The 19,952-nt window shown below is 36.1% G+C and overlaps 5 protein-coding genes across 12 annotated transcripts in view; 3 read left to right on the forward strand and 2 right to left on the reverse strand.

Moving 5' to 3' along the window:
- LOC100742710 overlaps positions 1 to 9,771 on the forward strand; it is a 12,339-nt gene extending 2,568 nt beyond the window's left edge. The window contains exons 2-3 of one of the 2 annotated variants that reach the window (XM_003488215.4): positions 9,009 to 9,182; positions 9,309 to 9,771. In XM_003488215.4, the coding sequence (XP_003488263.1) occupies positions 9,009 to 9,182; positions 9,309 to 9,395 (261 nt within the window). In that variant the 3' untranslated portion in view covers positions 9,396 to 9,771. Of the gene's footprint in view, positions 1 to 9,008; positions 9,189 to 9,308 lie in introns of both variants that reach the window. The other variant, XM_012383706.3, reaches the window with a different exon arrangement.
- Positions 1 to 19,952, reverse strand: part of LOC100748997 (prohormone-1) — a 60,772-nt gene that overhangs the window by 21,964 nt on the left and 18,856 nt on the right. The window contains exon 1 of one of the 4 annotated variants that reach the window (XM_033319904.1): positions 9,565 to 9,587. The exons of 1 other annotated variant lie outside the window; for it this stretch is intronic. The gene's annotated coding sequence lies outside the window, so the exon portion shown is untranslated. Of the gene's footprint in view, positions 1 to 4,144; positions 4,278 to 9,564; positions 9,588 to 19,952 lie in introns of those variants that run through there. 2 more of the 4 variants (XM_033319905.1, XM_012383708.3) reach the window with 2 other exon arrangements.
- Positions 9,924 to 12,472, reverse strand: LOC100742827 (tRNA (uracil-5-)-methyltransferase homolog A). The gene is made up of 8 exons (XM_003488216.2): positions 12,022 to 12,472; positions 11,678 to 11,836; positions 11,424 to 11,619; positions 11,217 to 11,344; positions 10,900 to 11,150; positions 10,592 to 10,826; positions 10,332 to 10,524; positions 9,924 to 10,259 (listed from the first exon to the last, which is right to left on the reverse strand). Exons 1-8 carry the CDS (start codon positions 12,313 to 12,315, stop codon positions 10,003 to 10,005), a joined length of 1,713 nt encoding a protein of 570 aa, XP_003488264.1. The 5' UTR covers positions 12,316 to 12,472; the 3' UTR covers positions 9,924 to 10,002.
- On the forward strand, positions 12,159 to 14,967 carry LOC100748878 (uncharacterized protein F21D5.5). Of its 3 annotated transcripts, XM_012383702.3 has the most exons (10): positions 12,182 to 12,295; positions 12,424 to 12,457; positions 12,757 to 12,898; positions 12,988 to 13,496; positions 13,553 to 13,798; positions 13,870 to 13,938; positions 14,007 to 14,276; positions 14,352 to 14,633; positions 14,704 to 14,765; positions 14,822 to 14,967. In XM_012383702.3, exons 1-10 carry the CDS (start codon positions 12,270 to 12,272, stop codon positions 14,943 to 14,945), a joined length of 1,764 nt encoding a protein of 587 aa, XP_012239125.1. In that variant the 5' UTR covers positions 12,182 to 12,269; the 3' UTR covers positions 14,946 to 14,967. The 3 variants fall into 3 exon arrangements, with proteins under 3 accessions (XP_012239126.1, XP_012239125.1, XP_003488229.1); XM_012383703.2 differs by lacking the exon at positions 12,424 to 12,457 and having other exon boundaries at positions 12,159 to 12,295; XM_003488181.4 differs by lacking the exon at positions 12,182 to 12,295 and having other exon boundaries at positions 12,440 to 12,550.
- Positions 15,321 to 19,324, forward strand: LOC100748763 (probable RNA-binding protein 19). 2 transcript variants are annotated; one of them, XM_003488180.4, is made up of 15 exons: positions 15,321 to 15,489; positions 15,601 to 15,805; positions 15,889 to 16,070; positions 16,156 to 16,398; positions 16,476 to 16,746; positions 16,833 to 17,039; positions 17,105 to 17,299; positions 17,376 to 17,641; positions 17,714 to 17,849; positions 17,919 to 18,256; positions 18,315 to 18,517; positions 18,599 to 18,715; positions 18,778 to 18,883; positions 18,960 to 19,083; positions 19,142 to 19,324. In XM_003488180.4, exons 1-15 carry the CDS (start codon positions 15,454 to 15,456, stop codon positions 19,213 to 19,215), a joined length of 2,703 nt encoding a protein of 900 aa, XP_003488228.1. In that variant the 5' UTR covers positions 15,321 to 15,453; the 3' UTR covers positions 19,216 to 19,324. The 2 variants fall into 2 exon arrangements, with proteins under 2 accessions (XP_003488228.1, XP_024222262.1); XM_024366494.2 differs by having other exon boundaries at positions 17,379 to 17,641.

Genomic DNA, 19,952 nt, shown 5'->3' on the forward strand with positions numbered 1-19,952 from the left:
CGACGCGACGTCGGGTCGCGCGGAATTCAATTACAATACTTACTATTAATCGGTCGGATTTTCTACCGATTAATTAATCGTTCGATTAATCCCTCTCGCGTAGCAATTTTCGTTCTGCTATTCTTGCAAATTGTTCTCGTTCTTCGAATCGTCGTCAATTAATAATCCTCCGCTAGACAGCTCGTTCGAGTAAAATCGAAACTGTCTCCCGATTCAATTCGAAATGAACAACTTCGACTTGTCGTTCGCTCGTTTAGTCGCAATCCATGCGCATTAATTCAGACGTCTGCCTCGAAGCTGAACCACTTAATTAATGAATTATTTCCAACTGCATTAATCATATTTACGTTCCACCGACGAAATAAGGCAACGCTAGTCTGCCCCGTTGACTTTACGCTAATTAGTCACCCTATACGTACGCTGCTTTCTATTAATTATTGGTTAATCCCGCAAACGATCAGCTTTTCGACCCGAGGTAGACACATTTTTCACGACGTACGATAATTACCTTGTACGACTTTTTTGCCCAATTATATATACATATATTAGACAGGGTGGTTGGTAACTGGTGGTACAAGCGGAAAGGGGGTGATTCTACGCGAAAAAAAGAAGTCGAAAATATAGAATAACAATTTTTCGTTTGAGGGTTTGAATTTTCTCGTTATAACGGATCTCACTGTAGATCGCTATCTCGATGGAAAAATGAAAAAAAAAAAAATTTTTTTATTCTATATTTTCGACTTCTTTTTTCGCGTAGAATTACCCCCTTTCCACTTGTACCACCAGCTACCAACCACACCGTATATAACACAGAATGTGCTGTCTGTAATGACAATGACGAGTTGGCTGTCCCTTCCATCTTTCGTTTCGCTCGATATTTACTATTTACTCGAACTCGTCGCCATGTCATTAATGTTATTCGTCCACGCTGTACGACACAATTAAATCCGTGTGCTTGCACGTCCGATTGAAACCTACGGTTTAGATATCTGCTGGTATTGTTGAGAAATGACGTCAGAGGAATTATTGTAATTTATATTATATTTATATACATCGAGTCGTATCAATGTATTTTTGCAACATTTCATTCGCCCAACGTTGTAGAGATTGTCACCGTTTGTTTCCTTTCCTATCTCTTCCGACAAAGGTCACCCACCTATTTTTCTTCGTTAAGGAGTTAACAAGATTACGACCCAATGATATATGATGCAGGCCAAAATTCACACTGTTTCGTTCAGATGAAATCAATACTTAGAAGCAACTGAACGCCAGGACAAATTTTCCTCGGATCGGTCGATTAAATTTCTTAAATGTCGATCGAGGAAACATAGGTTTGCCGTTTGATACGAATCCTATTTTTCTCGCCAGATGTACCGCGAGAGAAAGAAATTTCGGATTTCGCTCTAATCTTTCATATAGAGTGTCAAGGGGCGAGTTAAGACACTGGTTGATATTTCCAGCGTTAAAGTCTCTGAAAGGATGTCGCATTGAGTTGTGTCATCCGAATAAGTTTCAATCGGCAACTTCGACACGTTTCAACTCCGGCGTTTCAATTTCTTCGATCCTTCTACGAGACTATTCGTCTTCGATCTGCCGGAATGTTTCTATCTTGATGTGGAGGATACGTCTTGAACGTTATTACTGTCGTTTGTCGATAAAATACGAGAAAATAATGAGACAAAGTACAAAGCAGAGGAGAGAAGTTTCGCGGTCAAACAATTCGTTTGGATTACGCGATGCCCAAAGAAGCGAGTCTCGTTGTTGTGCTCGGAGCTCATCTTTCCGCCATCGGCAACTTCGCGGCAATAACTTTTATGTGCCGGCTAATAAAAACGTGTCATCAACGTGACTTTAATCATCGTTAAATCGATTCAACGCCGCGTCGTCGAATTATTTGCGGCAGGAGACGATCGTTCTCTCACTGTCAAGATTAGACGAAGCTTTCTATCTTTCGATGCGTTTCTCGACTGTCAGCCGTCGCTCTAGTAACTTAATGTCTTAAAATGTTCTTTTTCTCAAACGGTTACAGGAAGATAGATTTTTGCAGAACATGATACATATTATAGGGAAAACATTTTGAGGTCTCGTTAATGCTGTAACGAAACACGGCTATCGCGATGATATTGATCAAATTTATGGCGAATCTGAAAATGTATATAAACGTCACAAGATATTTATTGGAAGGAACGCAATATATTCATAAACCACGATATTTAGTCGGACCATCTTCCATACTAATTGTACGTTTAATATCACTGTTCATACTGTAGATGTCTTAATTTTAGGTATACTTTTTTTTATTATCTCGTTACAGTGCTAACGAAATTTCAATATCGTTTAAATTTTCTGCGTCAAGTGTTCGAATATTTTTGTGAGCTACCGTATCTGTTACTTTACACCTGGATTCCAGTTTCGTCAATTCGATTTTGCTTTTTGCCGCAACGTCGTCCTTCGTCGTCGATGAGCGTAAAAACAGTAGAACACCGAGGATAAGATGCGTTTTATTAAAAGCGTACTATTGGTTTGGCAACTAAGTGATTGCGGATTTTGTCATTAGGTGGTATCGACAAAATCCGCAATCGCCTAGTTGTCAACCCGATACTTTTGTTTGCTTCGTTAGCCCGAATTTCGAAACGCAGAAACGTTCCTTCGGTGTATAGCGAGCGCACTTCGCGTGTACCTTCGCGAACGATGCGCTTCGATTCCACGCAACGGTGCAAATATCTCGAACCATAAATTTTCCCCGACATACGCCCACGCATTCTTTCTTCTTCGTTTTCAGCATCTCGCGGCTGCTTTTTAACGCGTATTTATGCGGCGAAGCATCTGCTTGGGCGGTCGCGATCTCCTTAAGCGCTCGCAAAACAACGATTTACAGCGATTGCTTGTTCCGGCGTAAGAAAAACGTTGAAACTTTCTTCGAAACCGCGCACGTTAACGCGAATGAAATTGCACTCGGCGCAAGTTTCGAGCAACGTGATACGTCGTACAGGTGCATACGTATAGCGTGCCGTGGCGTGCGTCGGTCGATGCTAAAATTTCAAATAGACTGGGTTATCACACGAGTATGACGACGTGACGATATTGAAAGCAACACATGGTTCGATTCGCGCGAAAGTTATGTCGGAAGAGATCGACGGGCTTTTCGAATTTGTCGACGAATGAATTCTCTTTGGTTGCAAGTGTTGCATCGATATCGGTAAAAGCATCGACGTTAATCCATTATACGATGCGTTTTTTGAAAGGAAAGTAGCAGCGTGTGTAAAATTCAAAATAATTCAACGTTTCGAGAGTTAGGCTGATCGTAAATCGCTCAGTGGTCATTGTTGCTCGTCACACTCGTCGCAGCGGCGTTTTCAACGAGACGAGTCAACTTTTAAAACGAAAGTGGATTCGACGTTGCTTTTACGAAGGCTTTAAGAAAGCTATTTCGATCGAGTGCACGTGTAATGTAACTACGCTTTCGTTTTCTAAGAGTATAATCGAGCGAAGTAACAGACTCAGCAATGATCGTCAAATGGCCGTTTCTTCTTCTTCTCAAGGAAATTCTCTAGCAACGTTTGGAAAATTTCGAAGAAAGAAAATACAGCCAAAGATAAACGCGCGGGCCGTGCATCGTTAAAACTTCATTGCCGCGGTTATTTTTTCCTAGGACGATAACTGAAACTATTTTTCCAGTTCCTTGACCCATTCAATTTCCCTTACCGTGAAAATTCCCCTCGATTTTCCGGCAATCTAGCGACCCAACATGTAATCAACTAGTTTATCGCGATACTTACGATTAGGCGTCGCTCGGTTTCGTCTGCCGAACAAGAAAAAATAAACTTGAATGATATGCTTAATTAAACGAAGATACGTCGCCCACGTTATTTCTAGATATACCGTCGACTGTTGCACGCACAAAAATATACGAAACTCTATACGTACAAGATTTTTCGTAAGGAAGAATTATTCTGATATATATAAAAACGCCCTTTTTTTTCTCCGTTCGTTTCTTCTTTTTTCCTTCTCCGTTTGTTTCTTCTTTTTTCTTTTTCCTGCAGTGGCCGCCAACGCATCGCAATCGAACGACTACGTGTTCCATTAGCCATTTCCATATCTATTTAAAACAAACAACAAATTCATTTGGATCGCACGTACGTACGTGTATGCACGCATTTACGCAGAACAGCGCCAACTCTCTCCAACTCGAAATAAATCGATTAATTTGTCCGTCTTTGTCCGCGCGACGACCATCCGGCTGTGTTGCCCTCCGTGCAATGTTCGTCGGTTACTAAAATTAGCGATAAAGAAATTGGCTGGAAATAGTGTTTAACACGCGAATATTGTTCGACGATACGCGAGTCGGTAAAACGATTACGATACTTGGTCTGTCGGCATTGAAACAACTAAATAGATGACTTTGGCGGCCGCTATGCCGTCAACAATTATACTCATTTTGGCGTGACGAATGCCCACGTAATGATAGCTTGCGTTTTGCAATTGCCTCGGTGACTACGATTTACGCCCGTAGGTAGACGAGCTTTATCGCACGAAAATAGTTCTTTTGTCCGACGAAAGTAAAAAGAAAAAGAAACGGAACTATGATCCGCCGGAAGAGTATTAACCCCGGAGGTCTTAAACGTCGTAAAAAATTGGTCACTGAAAGTCAATGGGTGAAAGGAACACGACGAATCGAATCTCTAACGATCGATGTTCGGCGCAGAATAAAACCAGAAAATTTCCGGTAAACGTTAGAACGTTGGAACATCCGGTTCCCGTTGGCTCTGTTCGGTGTGTTTGTCGATCGTATCGCATCGCATCGGCGCCCATTCGGAATTTAATTATCGATAAGGGACAACGCTTCGATGTCCACGCATTTGTGATTAAATTAGCGATAAGGGCCGACAATGATACAATAATCGGACGACGCGTTATCGCGCTTGATCGCGCTAAGAACAAAGCTCACGATATTTGATAGATGGAGCTTTCGAGTCACGTTAGGAGCATCGATTTTAATTAAAGTTTTCAGCGGCGATCGAGCGATCGCGCGAGTAACAAGCAGCTCTCTACCGTATCCTAAAAACGCATCAAGGATCAGCTCAGCCTTTTGTAGTCAATGGTTATTAACTATCCTCTTTGTTGTCCAACTCGTAATCCTAACACGCGTGTCATTTTCCCACAGATTCTACAAAGTGTCCTTTCCTTCGATCGCTATAAAAAACAGATCCAACTCTATCGGTTTTTTGTGCCGTTTTACGAAGATGTTCCTTACATAATCCTGAAGATAGAATCCACTTTGCTCTTTGTATCGTGACTAAGCTCTTTTCTCTTGGCACGTGACACAGTTCGCTCGTCGTGTTAAAATAAAAAAGACCGGACAAGATGGATAAAATGTTGCTCGTTTATCTGTTTTTCAAAGATGCGATATGCTCGTGAGCCACATGTTACGATACATTACACGCGCGCGAGAGAACATTTGTCTTCGCGTTAACGCGTACTTCTCGAAATTCTCGACTAACCGTGGCAATTGTAATTTCGACGTTTCGTGCCATTCGAAAGTGGATCCACGAATGGATGACGCGTGCATGACACGTCACTAAGTACGATAAGTTATACATAATATATTACACAATCTGATCAAAGAACGAGTGATAGAACGCATACTAGTAAATGAATTCATTGGTGTGTATTCGAGATAAAGTAACTCGTTATTTTGACAATTTATTCCTTCCTTAATCTATCGTAGAAAGAGAGAGATATTTTTCAAATAATGAAGTTCAAAGAATTTCAATATATTTACTAAGAGAGACTCGAATGAAATGTAATCGATTCGCTTCCACCTCGCACAATGAAATTTGTGTTACGGCTGGGACATCGATGCGTTCCAATTAAAAGGAATTATTTAAGAGACGAATTTCAGCGGTTTCGGCATCGACGAGAGAGGTTTAATTTTGTCCAAGTTCCATCGGGATCATCTTTCATTACTCGATAAATCAAAGTTCGATAAATTTATTTCAAGTAAATTCCTCCAAATTCGATAGACATTTATCAATAAAATGACACCGCCGCTCAACGACGTATTGCCTCCGAGGACATTCCAAGGTTATTGAAAATCGTTTACAGAATCGAAAGTTGCGCGATTGAAGTCGTTCGATATCTTTCTACACTCTGCACTACAGACTCAATTTCTCCAGTAAATACGTATCTGTTAACGTTTTCTTTTCCAGACTTTGTAAACCTTCATCGCCGCTCAAAAATACGCGGATAATTGCTGTTTTTAATACAACGTACTTTAGCTGGAAAAACACAGACTCAGGGCAATTTTATACTTCAATAGACATGACACGTAGGATAACAAAATTTACCTTCAAAAGTTAATACGCAATGAAAGAATCGTTAGATCGCGTATTTACCTAAATATAAATATGTTTTTTAGGAGATGCCCAGTTCTTCACACATCCCTGTGCAAAATCAATTATGTTGCATTAATCGCGTTTGCAAACGTGGTAATTTTCTTGGCCATCGATTAGACATTTTTCGCGAATCGCTTCCTGCATTTAAGAAAAGTGTTAAAAGTACTAGAAATGCTGGAAGATGTTAAAACGTTACGTAATTCACTGATATTACTTTCGCACCATTACCTGTCTTTGTTACTAATCTCTTTTACTAAAATGAAGGGCGCCAGCTGTTCGTAATTAAATAAATAAATAATAATAATAAGAATTAAAATAGATAATTAATATTTTATATCTGAGCATTAATTTGCCATTAATTCATGCGTGTATTCGCGTATAGTTTATATAAAACGTTCACTCGCGTACTTGTACGCGACAATACGTTGAACAAAGCAGCGCTTGCTTGAGAGTAAATCTACGAAAAGGTTCCGAGTAAGCCCATCGATAAGTTCTTATCGGATTTGCTAATGTCAGCGTGTTCGAAAGAAGGAAAAGATATTTGCTTCGTGTATTTCTTCTTCGATTGTTTCTAATACAAGCGGGACGACCGTAGGATAAAGACGCCTTTGCTCGATGCTTCTTTTTCAATTACGTGCAAGTTTCTGTACGCTGTTGTCGATTGGTGGCAGAGAATTTTAATTACTTTTGACTTTCTTCCAGCTGTTCGCGTGTTACTGTCATCGGCGACATTTTCGTTCTTCTCTTTTACCCTGCGTCGCTTCGAGCTAACCATCTGCGAACGAAACTTGAACCGACCTTTTCTTATTCAGTTCATTCCCGAATACCACTTTCTTTCTATTTAGCAAGAGCACAATAAAACATTGCTAGTAAATTGTTTTCTTTTCAACGAATGACGGAGGGAAAATCAGCCGGCATAGTTGACAGTTCGTTTGCAGGGAATCAAAAGAGAAATAGGTAAGAGAGCTTTCTTGGGACGAGTAGAAAGGAAGAATTCGCAGGAAGAAAAATCGCTTGACATATCTGCAAACCAGTGGCTTTTATGTTTCCGCAAATGTTGCAGATCAGTCATCCGTTTGTACGACTATTTGTCGAATTCCAGTTGTCACGATTTTTATGATACGTCACGAGTAAACAAAAGCCGATTGAGAATCCTGTGGGAAATCGCTCGGGTCGTATAACAACAAGAAAGAACCGCGTTTATTTACCTCGGTGTGTGTACGTTACATGCACGTCGGCTTACTTTTCCGTGGGAAATCAAAATTTTGCTGGTCACCGGTTTCCAACGTCACAGAAAATTGAACATATTCTGACCCAGCTAGTTCCGTTATCTTTCATTTTATTTTATATTATTGTGAATTAAATCCATTAGATCCGTTTAATCGCATCACGGTCAATTTTATCTCTATATTATGGATATACGATCACTTTACGATACAGCCGATGTGAACGTTCGTTGCTCCCTCCGATACGCTTCGGTAAGATGCGACTTGCCTTGGTCGAAGAGGAACCCAAATGATATAATAGTGGAGCAAATTGGCTAACTAATTTGAAACGTGTAATGAAGGCGATAATTAGATCCGCATCGAGTTGCCAACTTTCGGAAAGCTTCGAGCAACGACGAGATAATCGAGTGGAATCCTTTGGCTCGTTAAATCCTTCAAATACGTATATTCCGTGTCCTCGACATCTTATTTTCGATTAATTTTCTCGAAATGAAACAATTATTGCTGGCAAACTGTAAAATATATTGTATAATCTCGTAATCGTCTTAAGATTTATATTTTACGTCTTAGAAACATCGATTTCTGCCAATTGTCGAGTTAAAGAAAGATTAATCTCTAACAAAACTGCATGTAACGTGTTATAAATCCGCCTTTCTTATTGTTAGTTCGTCAAAGTAATCGAGAAGTTGACAAGCTTACGGATTACAAATGGAAAATACAAAGAGATGGGCTATCGATACTGTTCGTTTTCGTTGGAGAAGATAATTTGTCGCGAAGAAACAGATATTCATGAGCTGATGTCGCAAGAAAGTTGTTCGAACGAAAACTACGTGGGTTTTCCTCCGTTTATTTAAAGTAAACTCCTGCCTTTCTGCTATTTCTCGGAAACTTTGCGATTGATAAAAATACCAACAAGTCGAATTCGTGCGAAACGGAATTATTAATATGGTAGAATAGGGATCGGCGACGGTTAAAATTAGCGGAAGATGGAAGAGAATTTCCTAGATCCTATTTTCACCCTGGTTGGGCTTTATCCCAGAAACGTGAAGCGAGAAATGTGAAAGAAAATCAGCAGGAGATTCACGTCAGGTGGCGTGATTCAGCGTTAAAACTCCACGGCAATTATCCTCCGGTCTAATTAATTTTAATTGGCGTAAACATTAAATATCAGGAGTAAGGGACGCGAAAGATCGATGAAAACGAGCAGGATAACAACAGAACCACCTTGTGTCCGTGTATTACAGTCCACGCCGCTTGATACCATTCAATTAATTATCGCGTAAATCCTACGCACGTGTAATTACCATACTAGTGAATACCGCAAGTCGTGGTAAGCGTTATTATCACACCGATCCTTCCCTTGATCGAATCAAACTTTCTTTTCCAGGTGGTAGTGCCAAAGAGAGCGGCTCTTTTGTTCGATCAATTGATGGTCGCGTTGCAAAAAGTGGTGGACAACCAGAACAGAGGAGAACTCGGAGGCAGAACGTTGCCGAGGTCATCGGGGCCTCATTTGCCGGTGGGAAATTCGCAAAACATTCCTGCAACGGACGAGCAAACGGTGAAGGTCGCATTACAACTTGCCTTACATACTTCTTTGCATGTACTCTCTAACAAATTCGTTCGGAAAGCTACGCCCTTTATGCAAAAGTGAATTTTTCGAAATCAATTTTCATTTGTTATACAGATGGACCTTCAACGGCGCGGACAGGCAAAAGGACGGGTTTACTGGCGTTGTTACTTCAACGCTGTAACATGCTTCAAGAGAAAGTGATAATGAACCAACGTAACCAGTCTACACCGCGACTTCGAAACCCGATTCGACCACGAGATTCCTCGCATGCTTTTCCCGATCAAAAGAGAAACAAATAAAATACAAACTCAGGTCAAACTATACCCTAAGTCCAAAAATGATTCTGTCTTTTCTTATGAATCGGACTTACCACTTGTCAGCCTGCGAATTATCGAATCTATTTGTCTACCTCTTCGATGCTGTTCCTTTCTCGTATCCGTTATTAATCACAGTGAAAGCAACAGTTGTATTAAACAGTGTGTCAGCTTATATATATCATTCTGGTTTATAAAGCGTTCGACATACAAGTATCGATTAAACGTATCTACTTAAAGTGCATCAAACTGGATGAACCGTATTCACTCGATTGCTTCAAAATTTAAGCAATTCCTTATTCATGCATGACATATGCCCTAACATTACCCATCGTATCCTGATTCCCCGAATAATTCGCCTAGAAGGTAAGTCTATTTCAATAGGAGGAATAATTAATCGGATTACAAGCCGTACACGCGAGAGGCGATACTTTTATTCGTATCATTTATTGAAAAAGAAACGTTACAAGAACGAAATATGCAAGTATCGTCAATTATCGCTCCGTACAATCACGTGCTTTCATGGCTGTGGATAATCTTTCCAAACATAGAACTAATTCACAATGTTTGGTATATGGAAACATATCTACAGCAACGGCTTTTATCGGCACCATAGGTTCACCGGTGTATTGCTTTGAGACGGGTCTAGCTAGATCCACTAAATTTTTTGCAGCTGCTCGAGGATCACAAGATATATATATTAGTCTCGATAATTTTTTCGCCTTGCGCATAGTCAATAACGCTCTTTGATCTGGAATAAACATGTTTATACTTATACATATTTTCGTCAAAGTTAACAAAAATTACGTTAACGATGTCTTACGAAGTCCGGCTCGCGGTGGGTCCACGACAGCGATAATATCGGCCTTAGTGGTTCTCCGAATTACAGGGGACAAAACATCTTCGGCTTTACCAACAAAAAATTCGCAGTTTGATACTTCGTTCGCGACAACGTTTTCCTTCGCGTCTTTGATAGCATCCTCTATCATTTCTATTCCAAACACCTCGCCACAATACTAAAATCGTTTGTATCTATTTCTTGTCCATATGATGTTTTATTTAATTATTGATTATTTTTGATACCTTTGAAAATGCAAGGCCTATGGTTCCGGTACCACAACAGATATCCAGAAGCGCAGTATCCACGGTCGGTTTTGCCAAATCAATCGCTGCTTTGTACAATACTTCAGCGCCTAACGTGTTCACTTGAAAGAACGCTTGGGGAGATATTCGAAATTTCATTCCCAACAACATTTCCTCTATGTATTTCGTTCCGCTAATGTGATAAAAATTGTTTTCACTTTTTTCGTCGACGCTTCTAATTAGAAATAAAAAGCAACTTAATTGGGCGAATGGAACTTAGCTATTGAACACTCTGCCAATTATCATACTTTAGTTTCATTATTTGAAGATATAACGATGTTACTCGTGCTTGTACGCCATTTCCGGTTTCAAAGAAAGTTTTGAGTTGCAATTGTAATTCCTCTAATTTTTCTGAGCTTAAATCTTGTGGATGCATTCCCACTATTACCATCACATCGTTGCAAAGAGTGCTTCTAACAGTAACTTGTCTCCAATACCCACTATGATCAACTGGATCGAAAGGCTTTAATTCAGTATTTTTCATGAACTCTTCAAGCACCTAAAATACTCGCAATACAAAAAACAAATCTTAGAACTCAAATTGGAAGAAACCTAAGCAACTTACCTTAACTACAACTTTCATTGTGTTAGGAATGTGACAAAGATTATCAATAGGTCCCACTGCCGTGGAACCAGCTGCATAACTAGATAATCTGAATCCTATTACAACTTCATTTTCTTTTTCGCTTTTACCTGAATTAAATTGATATTATACATGATATATTTATCAGAATCTATCAGAAAGATAAATAAATTTCATATATGGAATTACCAACTGTAAATTCACATTTATTCCTATACTCTGTGATTGTATCTGTACTCAAAATGGGAAGCAATTCACAAGGCAATCCATGATATTTAGTTTTTTGATGATTTAACCAATCTAAAAGATCACCCTTGCTTTCTTTCAACATTTGTTTACAGATAGTTGATAGAATCAAACTCATTTCTTTTTGTTTCAGTTCCAACTAAAAACACATTATTCTCAAGTTTCTATTATATACACTTTATTTCGTATTGTCTTACTTGACTTGGATAAGGCATTTCCCAAAGGGGAATCGTAGTTAATTTAACTTTATCTTCTATGGATATATTTTGATCGTCTTTATCTAATTTTAAACGCTTCTTTGTAGTTTCTTCTTCTAGTCTCCTTTTTACAAATGGATCTGGTGCAGGTTTTGCAATCTATTTTTAATAGATAAAATTACTTTATGCACATATGCATATAATGATACTAAGTATCAAGATTCGATAAAATCTTCATGATACAATTTACATTCAATTTAATAAGAACTACGATATGTAAGAAATGTTTTGCATATCGATTAAGAGGAAAATATGTAAAATAATATAACACCAAATTAAAATACCTGAGCACTAAGCTTACAATTTTTCCATAAAATCCCATTTAATATTTCTATAGCTTTCCGACGATTCTCCTCGTTTCTAAAAGATACATAAAGCCATCCACTGCTCCGTTTTGGTGGCTTTATTTTACATGACTGCAACTCCAGCTTCTCATTTAAAAGCTTTTTAAATTCACCAATTCCATAATATTTTGGTAACCCGTGTACCTCAATTTTATACTTTTCAGACGTAAAATCAGCTCTTTCGAGGTATGCATAAGGATTCTTTTCTACTTCGGTAGGTTCGTTTGAAGTCATATTTTTTAAAACTTTTGTTCAATTGTATTTTACGTAATTGATACAGTGAACATATCAATTTTTACTAATAAATGTAAACATTTAATCTAGCCACCTATTTTCTTCTAGCCTTGATACTCGTGTACTCCATCTGTTATATCAGGTTATGTTCGCACTTAATCTGAGATCAGTAATAAATTACTATGTACATTGGCTTTGATTTGGATAAGAAAACATTCTATAATAGATAGATATTGTAAAAGAATAAATGAATGAATATAAAACATTTATATTACTTTATTTTAGCTATTTATATCTATAAAGATATTCTTAATAGACCTATTATCAGTTAAAAGATATTAGATACTAAAAAATCGAATATCAGATTTTTATTGAATGTTTATTTTGCTTATCAATCATTTTCATGCCGCTACCTTAATTGTATTATTTCTTTGTGTCTAGATGAATCAGCAAGCTCAAAGTTGTTATCTGAAAAGCAATGATAAAACACTAAAGACAGTGTATTTACCACATAAAAAATCAATTATATTAGGTCGTTCTGAAGAGACAAATATTACTGATACGCAATGCTCTAGACAACAAGGTTATAATTTTATACTTTGCTCTATGCAATTATCAATTATTTTGATTCGTACTTTATCTATAATGTGCATTGTGCATTATTTTTTGTAGTACAACTATATGCAGACTATGAGGAGCACAAAGTCTTTATCCAACAAATTGGACTTAGGCCCTGTGGTTTTAATGGCTTTAAAACACGTAAAGACGTTAAATTTATAGGCGATCATGATGATAATTTAGAAATCTTATATGGAAAGCATATTTATCAAATTGAATTTAATCCTCCACCTTTTAAAACTATTTTACCAAAGAAAAGAAATAGGAGCACAGAGATATGTAATGAAAATGAAGAAAATTCTCATAAAATAGTTAAAATTGAGGATGATAATATTCAAAATGAAGACCACAAAACTCAGGAAAAAGAAGCACGAATAGAAAAGAAGCATATAAAAAATACTCATGATATTTTGAAATTTATAAACAGAAATAAAATAATTTCTGATAAACTTGAAGATACAGATAATATGATAGATCTAGATACTGCTCAGGATACATGGGAAAGTAAGGAAAGTGGAGCATTATTAATATATACAACACAGGGTGTGGAAAGTCGTTCAAAGGTAAATTAAAGGAATATTGACATTTTTAAGAATGGACTAAGTCTTCTTATTTTTAGATAGCAGCATATGATATGGATGGAACCTTAATAAAAACAAAATCTGGTTTAGTATTTCCAAAGGATTATGATGATTGGCAACTTATATATCCTGATGTGCCAAAAAAATTACACAAACTTCATAATGATGGCTATAAAATAGTAATTTTCACTAATCAAGGATCTATTGGATCTGGAAAGATAAATCCAAAATTTTTCAAGAATAAACTTAAAAATATAATACAAAAAATTAGGGTTCCGATACAGGTATACTTCTTTTTCTATAAATTTACAATAAGTAAAATGATCTTATATGTGATTTAAAAATTCATTTGCAGATATTTATAGCTACTGGAAGTAACATCTATAGAAAACCAGCAATTGGAATGTGGCAAAAACTGGAGGAGGTAATGGTTATTTTATAAAATGATTATTCTTACCATGGAAATTTTGATTTTAAATAATTTCTTTACAGAAGAATGATTCTATATCAATTGATAAAGATAATTCCTTTTACGTTGGAGATGCAGCCGGACGCCCAAAAAATTGGGCTCCTGGAAAAAAGAAAGATCATTCGTCAGCTGACCGATTGCTAGCACTTAATTTGGGTTTAAAATTTTACACACCAGAGGAACATTTTCTCGGTCATAAACAGGCCCATTTTGAATTGCCTACATTTAATCCAAAAAATTTACCAGATGGAGAGATATGCTCGGGAAGCAATATAACTTCAAGCAGTCAAGAAGTAATAATTTTTACTAAACGTTGTTTGAAAGTAATCCTTAAACATGTAATTCTTATATATAATATATATGTTTAGATTATTCTAATGGTTGGTTGTCCTGGTTCTGGGAAATCACATTTTGTAAGAAATTATTTAAAACATTATGGATATGTTAATAGAGATACTCTGGGAAGTTGGCAGAAATGTATTACTATAATGGAAAAACACATAAACGAAAAAGATAGCGTAGTTATAGATAATACTAATCCTGATTGCGTGTCAAGGCAGAGATATATCGAAGTAGCGAAAAAATATAACATACCCGTAAGATGCTTCGTTATGTTAACAAGTATTGACCATGCGAAACATAACAATAAGGTAATAGTCTAATTTGGAGTGATATAACGAAATTTATAATATAGATGCTATACTAAATATTTTATTTCAGTTTCGGGAATTAACCGATCCTAGTCACGTTAAAGTTAACGACCTGGTTATTAATTCTTATGTGTAAGTAAAATCGAAACTAAATTTATACAAAGCTTATTATATTGGAATATTTTTAGGAAATCTTATCAGCAACCAAGTTTAGAGGAAGGCTTTACAGAAATTGTTCATGTAAACTTCGTTCCAAAATTTCGAAAAGAAGAAGATCGTCAGTTTTATGAAATGTATTTGCTTGAAAGATAAATGGAATTTTGTTTACAAAGTACAAGTTAATTTAATCAATAGACGTGTTGTAATTATTAGTAATTATAGTATAATATGTAATTATTAGTAATTATAATATAATATGTAATTATAGACATATCGAATTTATTTGTATAACTTGATGTCAAAAATTTTAAATTATTAGCTGTATTTGCTCATAATTTTTAATAAAATAGCTTCTTCTTTTATATTTATCCACTTGTATATTATTTTACTATTATCGTACATTTGCTTTACAAAAGTAGTTATAATTCCACCAAATCTATCAGTATGACCGATAGATTGTATATCAATACATATATCAATATATGAATACGTATCATGTATGTATGTATATTCCATGGACAGAAATATGCACATGGTATAACCTAACCTTTTTGGTACTCACCTTCTTGATATCCTAGAAACATAACCTCTATGAAACGTAAATGTGCAATTTATGTAAACATTTAATGTTCAGTAATAATTATAAATACATACATACAAAATGTCGCGATTAATAGTAAAAAATTTACCAAAAAATGTAAGTGACAATGTCTCACGACATTATATTAAATTATCATAACATTAAAATAAAGAAAAGATTAAAAATAAGAGATAAGTAAGAAAGCTAATTTGCGATGACGATTTATAGATTACAGATACAAAATTAAAGGAACTTTTCAGTGAAAAAGGTTTAATAACAGACGTACAATTAAAATATACGAAGGATGGCAAATTTAGACGATTTGCTTTTGTTGGATTTAAGACAGAAGAGCAAGCTATAGCTGTCAAAGAATATTTTGATCAAACATGTATTGACACCTGCAAAATATCCATTGAACAGTGTGCAAGTTTAGGTATTTGTGAATTATTAATATATAATTATATTAAAAACAGTGATGTGTATTTAATATTTACTCATAAATATTGAGTCCTATAGGAGATTCTTCTAAACCCAGAGCATGGAGTAAATACGCGCCTGATAGTTCAAGGGGTAAGATTAATAATACAGACTCTACTGAGATAACAGAAAACACAGCCCTGAACAAACGAACAGTAGACAAAGAGAAAGGTAAAAAAGAAGAAGGCATTAAAAAGGAAATCAGAGAAGCATTGGAAAAGGTAGATATATAACTATAGCTTATTTTGCTGCTATATTTTTTAAATTTGGAAACTTAATTATCACATTACTCATTTATATATATAGCACAAAGATGATCCTTTATTTATGGAATTTCTTGAAAGTCATACAACAGATAAGGCTATATGGAAGAATGATACAATATTGGCAGCTATTCAAACTAAAGAACATAGTGATAATGAAATCAATGATAGTAAATCTAGTGATCAGAATAATGATAAAGAATACAGTAAGGAAGAAGAGGATGAGGAAGAAGAGGGAAAAGAGAAGGAGCAAAAGATTGCAAACAAAGTTATATCTGATTTAGAGGTAATTCTGAATGCTCATACTTTTCTTCTACTTATGAGTTTTTCTGCATATATTTATGTTTGTTCTGTCTTAAACAGTACATGGAATCCTTGAAAGGAAAAGAAAAGAATATAGAAAACAGGATTTCGAATGATAAGAGTAAATCTAAACATGGTTCTATAAAATTGTTTACTGTGAAACTTCGAGGATTAGCATATAATCACAAGAAAAAAAATATCAAACAATTTTTTCATCCACTGAAAGCAAAATCAATACGAATATCACCAAAAATTAAGGGTATTGCTTATGTTGGTTTCAAAACTGAACAGCACTTGAGGAAAGCATTGCTGAAAAACAAAAGTTTTTTAGGTATAAACAATGTAGTTAACTGCAATTGGGAGCTTTTTTATTTTCCATCTTTCTTTTGCTTATATCTATTCTATTGGCCTTTTTAGATGGGAGACAAATATTTGTAATGCAATATGAAGCAAAAGAATATAATTCTGATGAAGCAGGAAACAAAGACGATAACGTTAGGTGGAAGAAACAATTAGAAGCATTAAAAAGTGAAGATAGCATCGCGGAATCTGGAAGAATGTTTATCCGAAATCTGTCATATACAATAACCGAAGATAATATTCGACAGTTATTTGAAAAATATGGTAGATGGCCGATTTTTATGCATAATACGATATTTACAATACTAATATCACGATCTTTTATATAGGTCCTATAAGTGAAGTTAACTTACCTATCGATCGCACAACCAGAAAACCAAAAGGTTTTGGTACAATAACATTTTTAATGGCCGAGCACGCGGTTAAAGCATACAGTGAGTTAGACGGTTCGATTTTAGACGGAAGAATGTTACATGTTCTTCCAGCTAAAGCGAAATCCGACCCTATGGAAGAACTTGACGAAAGTGAGAATAAATCGTATATAATTCTATCGTCCAGTTTGTTCGAATAATTGCAGTGCGTATAACTTTTATGTTACAGGAGGATTAACTTACAAGCAGAAGAAAGAATTGACAGCTAAAATAGCTGCGGGATCATCGCACAATTGGAATACTCTTTTCCTTGGTCAAAATGCTGTAGCAGACACTATAGCTGCTACTTATAATACGACGAAGGAAAAGGTGCTTGAAGATGGATCAAAGGGTTTAAGTGCCGCTGTTAAGTTGGCATTGGGAGAAACACAATTAGTTCAGGATTCCAGGAAATTTTTGGAGGAAAACGGAGTTTGTTTAGATGCATTCAATCAAGTAAGTATTATTTAGGATATAACCGAGAATAAAAAATGACAATCAAATAATTTGATTGGTACATTTTCTCAGCCACCGAATAAACGGTCGAAAACTGTGATACTGGTAAAAAATTTACCTGCTGCATCGCCGGCACAGGAAATTCGACAATTATTTGCACGACATGGTGAATTGGGGAGATTTGTAATGCCACCCTCAGGAATTACTGGTATGGTTTTTATTAATATCATTATGTGTATCATTACCAACGACGAGTTATCGTGTAATGTTTGTTTAGCTTTGGTGGAATTCTTGGAACCTTCTGAGGCACGAAAAGCATTTACACAATTGGCATATACTAAATATAAACATTTACCACTTTATCTTGAATGGGCTCCTGACAATAGTTTTACTACCCCTCCTCCTATGGGAAAAAACAAAGCCACAGAAGTTGGGGCAAACGAGAAACAGAACATTAAAGAAGTTGACAAACAGGCAGAGGAATTTTCAGAAAGTATAAACGATACAAATAATGCTAATAAAGAAGAAAGCGAAGATGAGGATGAACCTGAACAAGAAACAACTCTTTTCGTAAAGAATATTAATTTCACAACTACAGAAGAGCAGCTAAAAACGGTAAATAATTTAATATTGCATTTTTCTATTATTCGATGGATAATATATTGTTTTGTAGTATTTTGGCAAATGCGGTGCTCTTCATTATGTCTCGATAGCAACAAAGAAGGATCCAAAAAATCCTGGCGCTAAACTGTCGATGGGTTATGGATTCGTTAGATATAAAAGGAAAGTAGACGCGGATCGAGCATTAAAAGTCTTACAAATGACAGTGCTAGAGGGAAAGACTTTAGAACTCAAACGTTCTGAACGAACACTAATGTATGTCTATAAATTTCCTACGAGTTCTGTTGCAACATTTGCAACTCTAATAAACATTTTCTTTTATTAAAATATTTGCAGAACTGATTTAAAGAGTGTAAAGAAGACATCGACAGTAACGGCTCAAACAGGCACGAAAATTTTAATAAGAAACGTACCATTCCAGGCGACGGTTGAGGAAGTAACTGAACTATTCAAGTACGTACTTTATTTATTCTAACTTAGGCACGATTTTTATGTCTTCTTTATTAAAATGTTAGAGCGTTCGGAGAGTTGAAAGCGGTGCGACTGCCAAAAAAATTGGTTGGTGTTGAAAAGCACAGAGGATTCGCCTTCGTAGAGTATTATACAAAAAGCGAGGCCAAGGTATTCAAAAAAATTAATACAATCTTTTATCATTAAATTAACGATCGGTATTTCATGCCTTTTATTTCGTTCATAGAAAGCGTTTAAGGCGTTGTGTCAAAGTACTCACTTGTACGGTCGAAGACTGGTCTTGGAATGGGCTCAAACCGAAGAAGGCGTGGAAGAAGTTAGGAAGCGAACCGCTAAACACTTTTATCAAGGTAAGTACGTTATGATTCGTTTTTACGGTGCGCGTGCCAATAAATTATTCTTTAACAGATCAACCGGTTCAGAAGAGCAAAAAGGCGACGCTAAATCCAGAAGACGTCGGTTTGGGAGATGCCTCATTATGAGTTACTTATAATACATAAAGATAATTCGTTATGAGTTAAATTGTTTATCAGATTTTGTACATAGCATTGACCGAGGAAACAAAGAAATAAATTCACGAAGTACACGTGACTCGCAGAGTGTATTTTCTTTCAATAGCTGGCAGTGATTCAAATCGATCGAGAGTTAAAAAATTCTCTTCGACTCGTAAAAGCGTGCACATTATTAACCTTCGCGTCACGTTGGAACTTTTTCTCGTCTTACTTTTCTCGAAAATACTTTGAATTTCTACCAGTAACACGCCACTGGTGACACATCGTACTATGCGTACTAATTCTACGTATTTGGGTTTTGATACTGTTGAATTGGTTTCGCGTGCCAATGGATATCGCCTAGTTGATATTAATCTTCGACCCACGTTCCAGCCCGATTCAGTTGCAGTTTCGAAGACGGTTCGCAACTACAATTCTAGATCAAAACGTTTTATTGTATTGTAACTTCTAAACTACCTGTACAGTCGCTTCCCAAAGCATAATCCTTTTTTAATTCGTTAATACGTTCTGATGTCACCTCGATAGTAATTTTGCGTTGAAATTTACGATTATAGTATGGAGCGACTAAGGAAAATTTGCATAGAAAAAAAATCGGGATGATTTATAGACTAATCTGAGAAAGTTCAAAAAAAGTGTGACGTGTCAAAAAATTTAAATCAGCTCTAGGACGTTTCTGCCGTAAACAAATTGGATAAAAAACAGGCGAA

Source organism: Bombus impatiens, unplaced genomic scaffold, assembly GCF_000188095.3.
Source record: "Bombus impatiens unplaced genomic scaffold, BIMP_2.2 scf_0219, whole genome shotgun sequence".
NCBI classification, from domain to species: domain Eukaryota; kingdom Metazoa; phylum Arthropoda; class Insecta; order Hymenoptera; family Apidae; genus Bombus; species Bombus impatiens.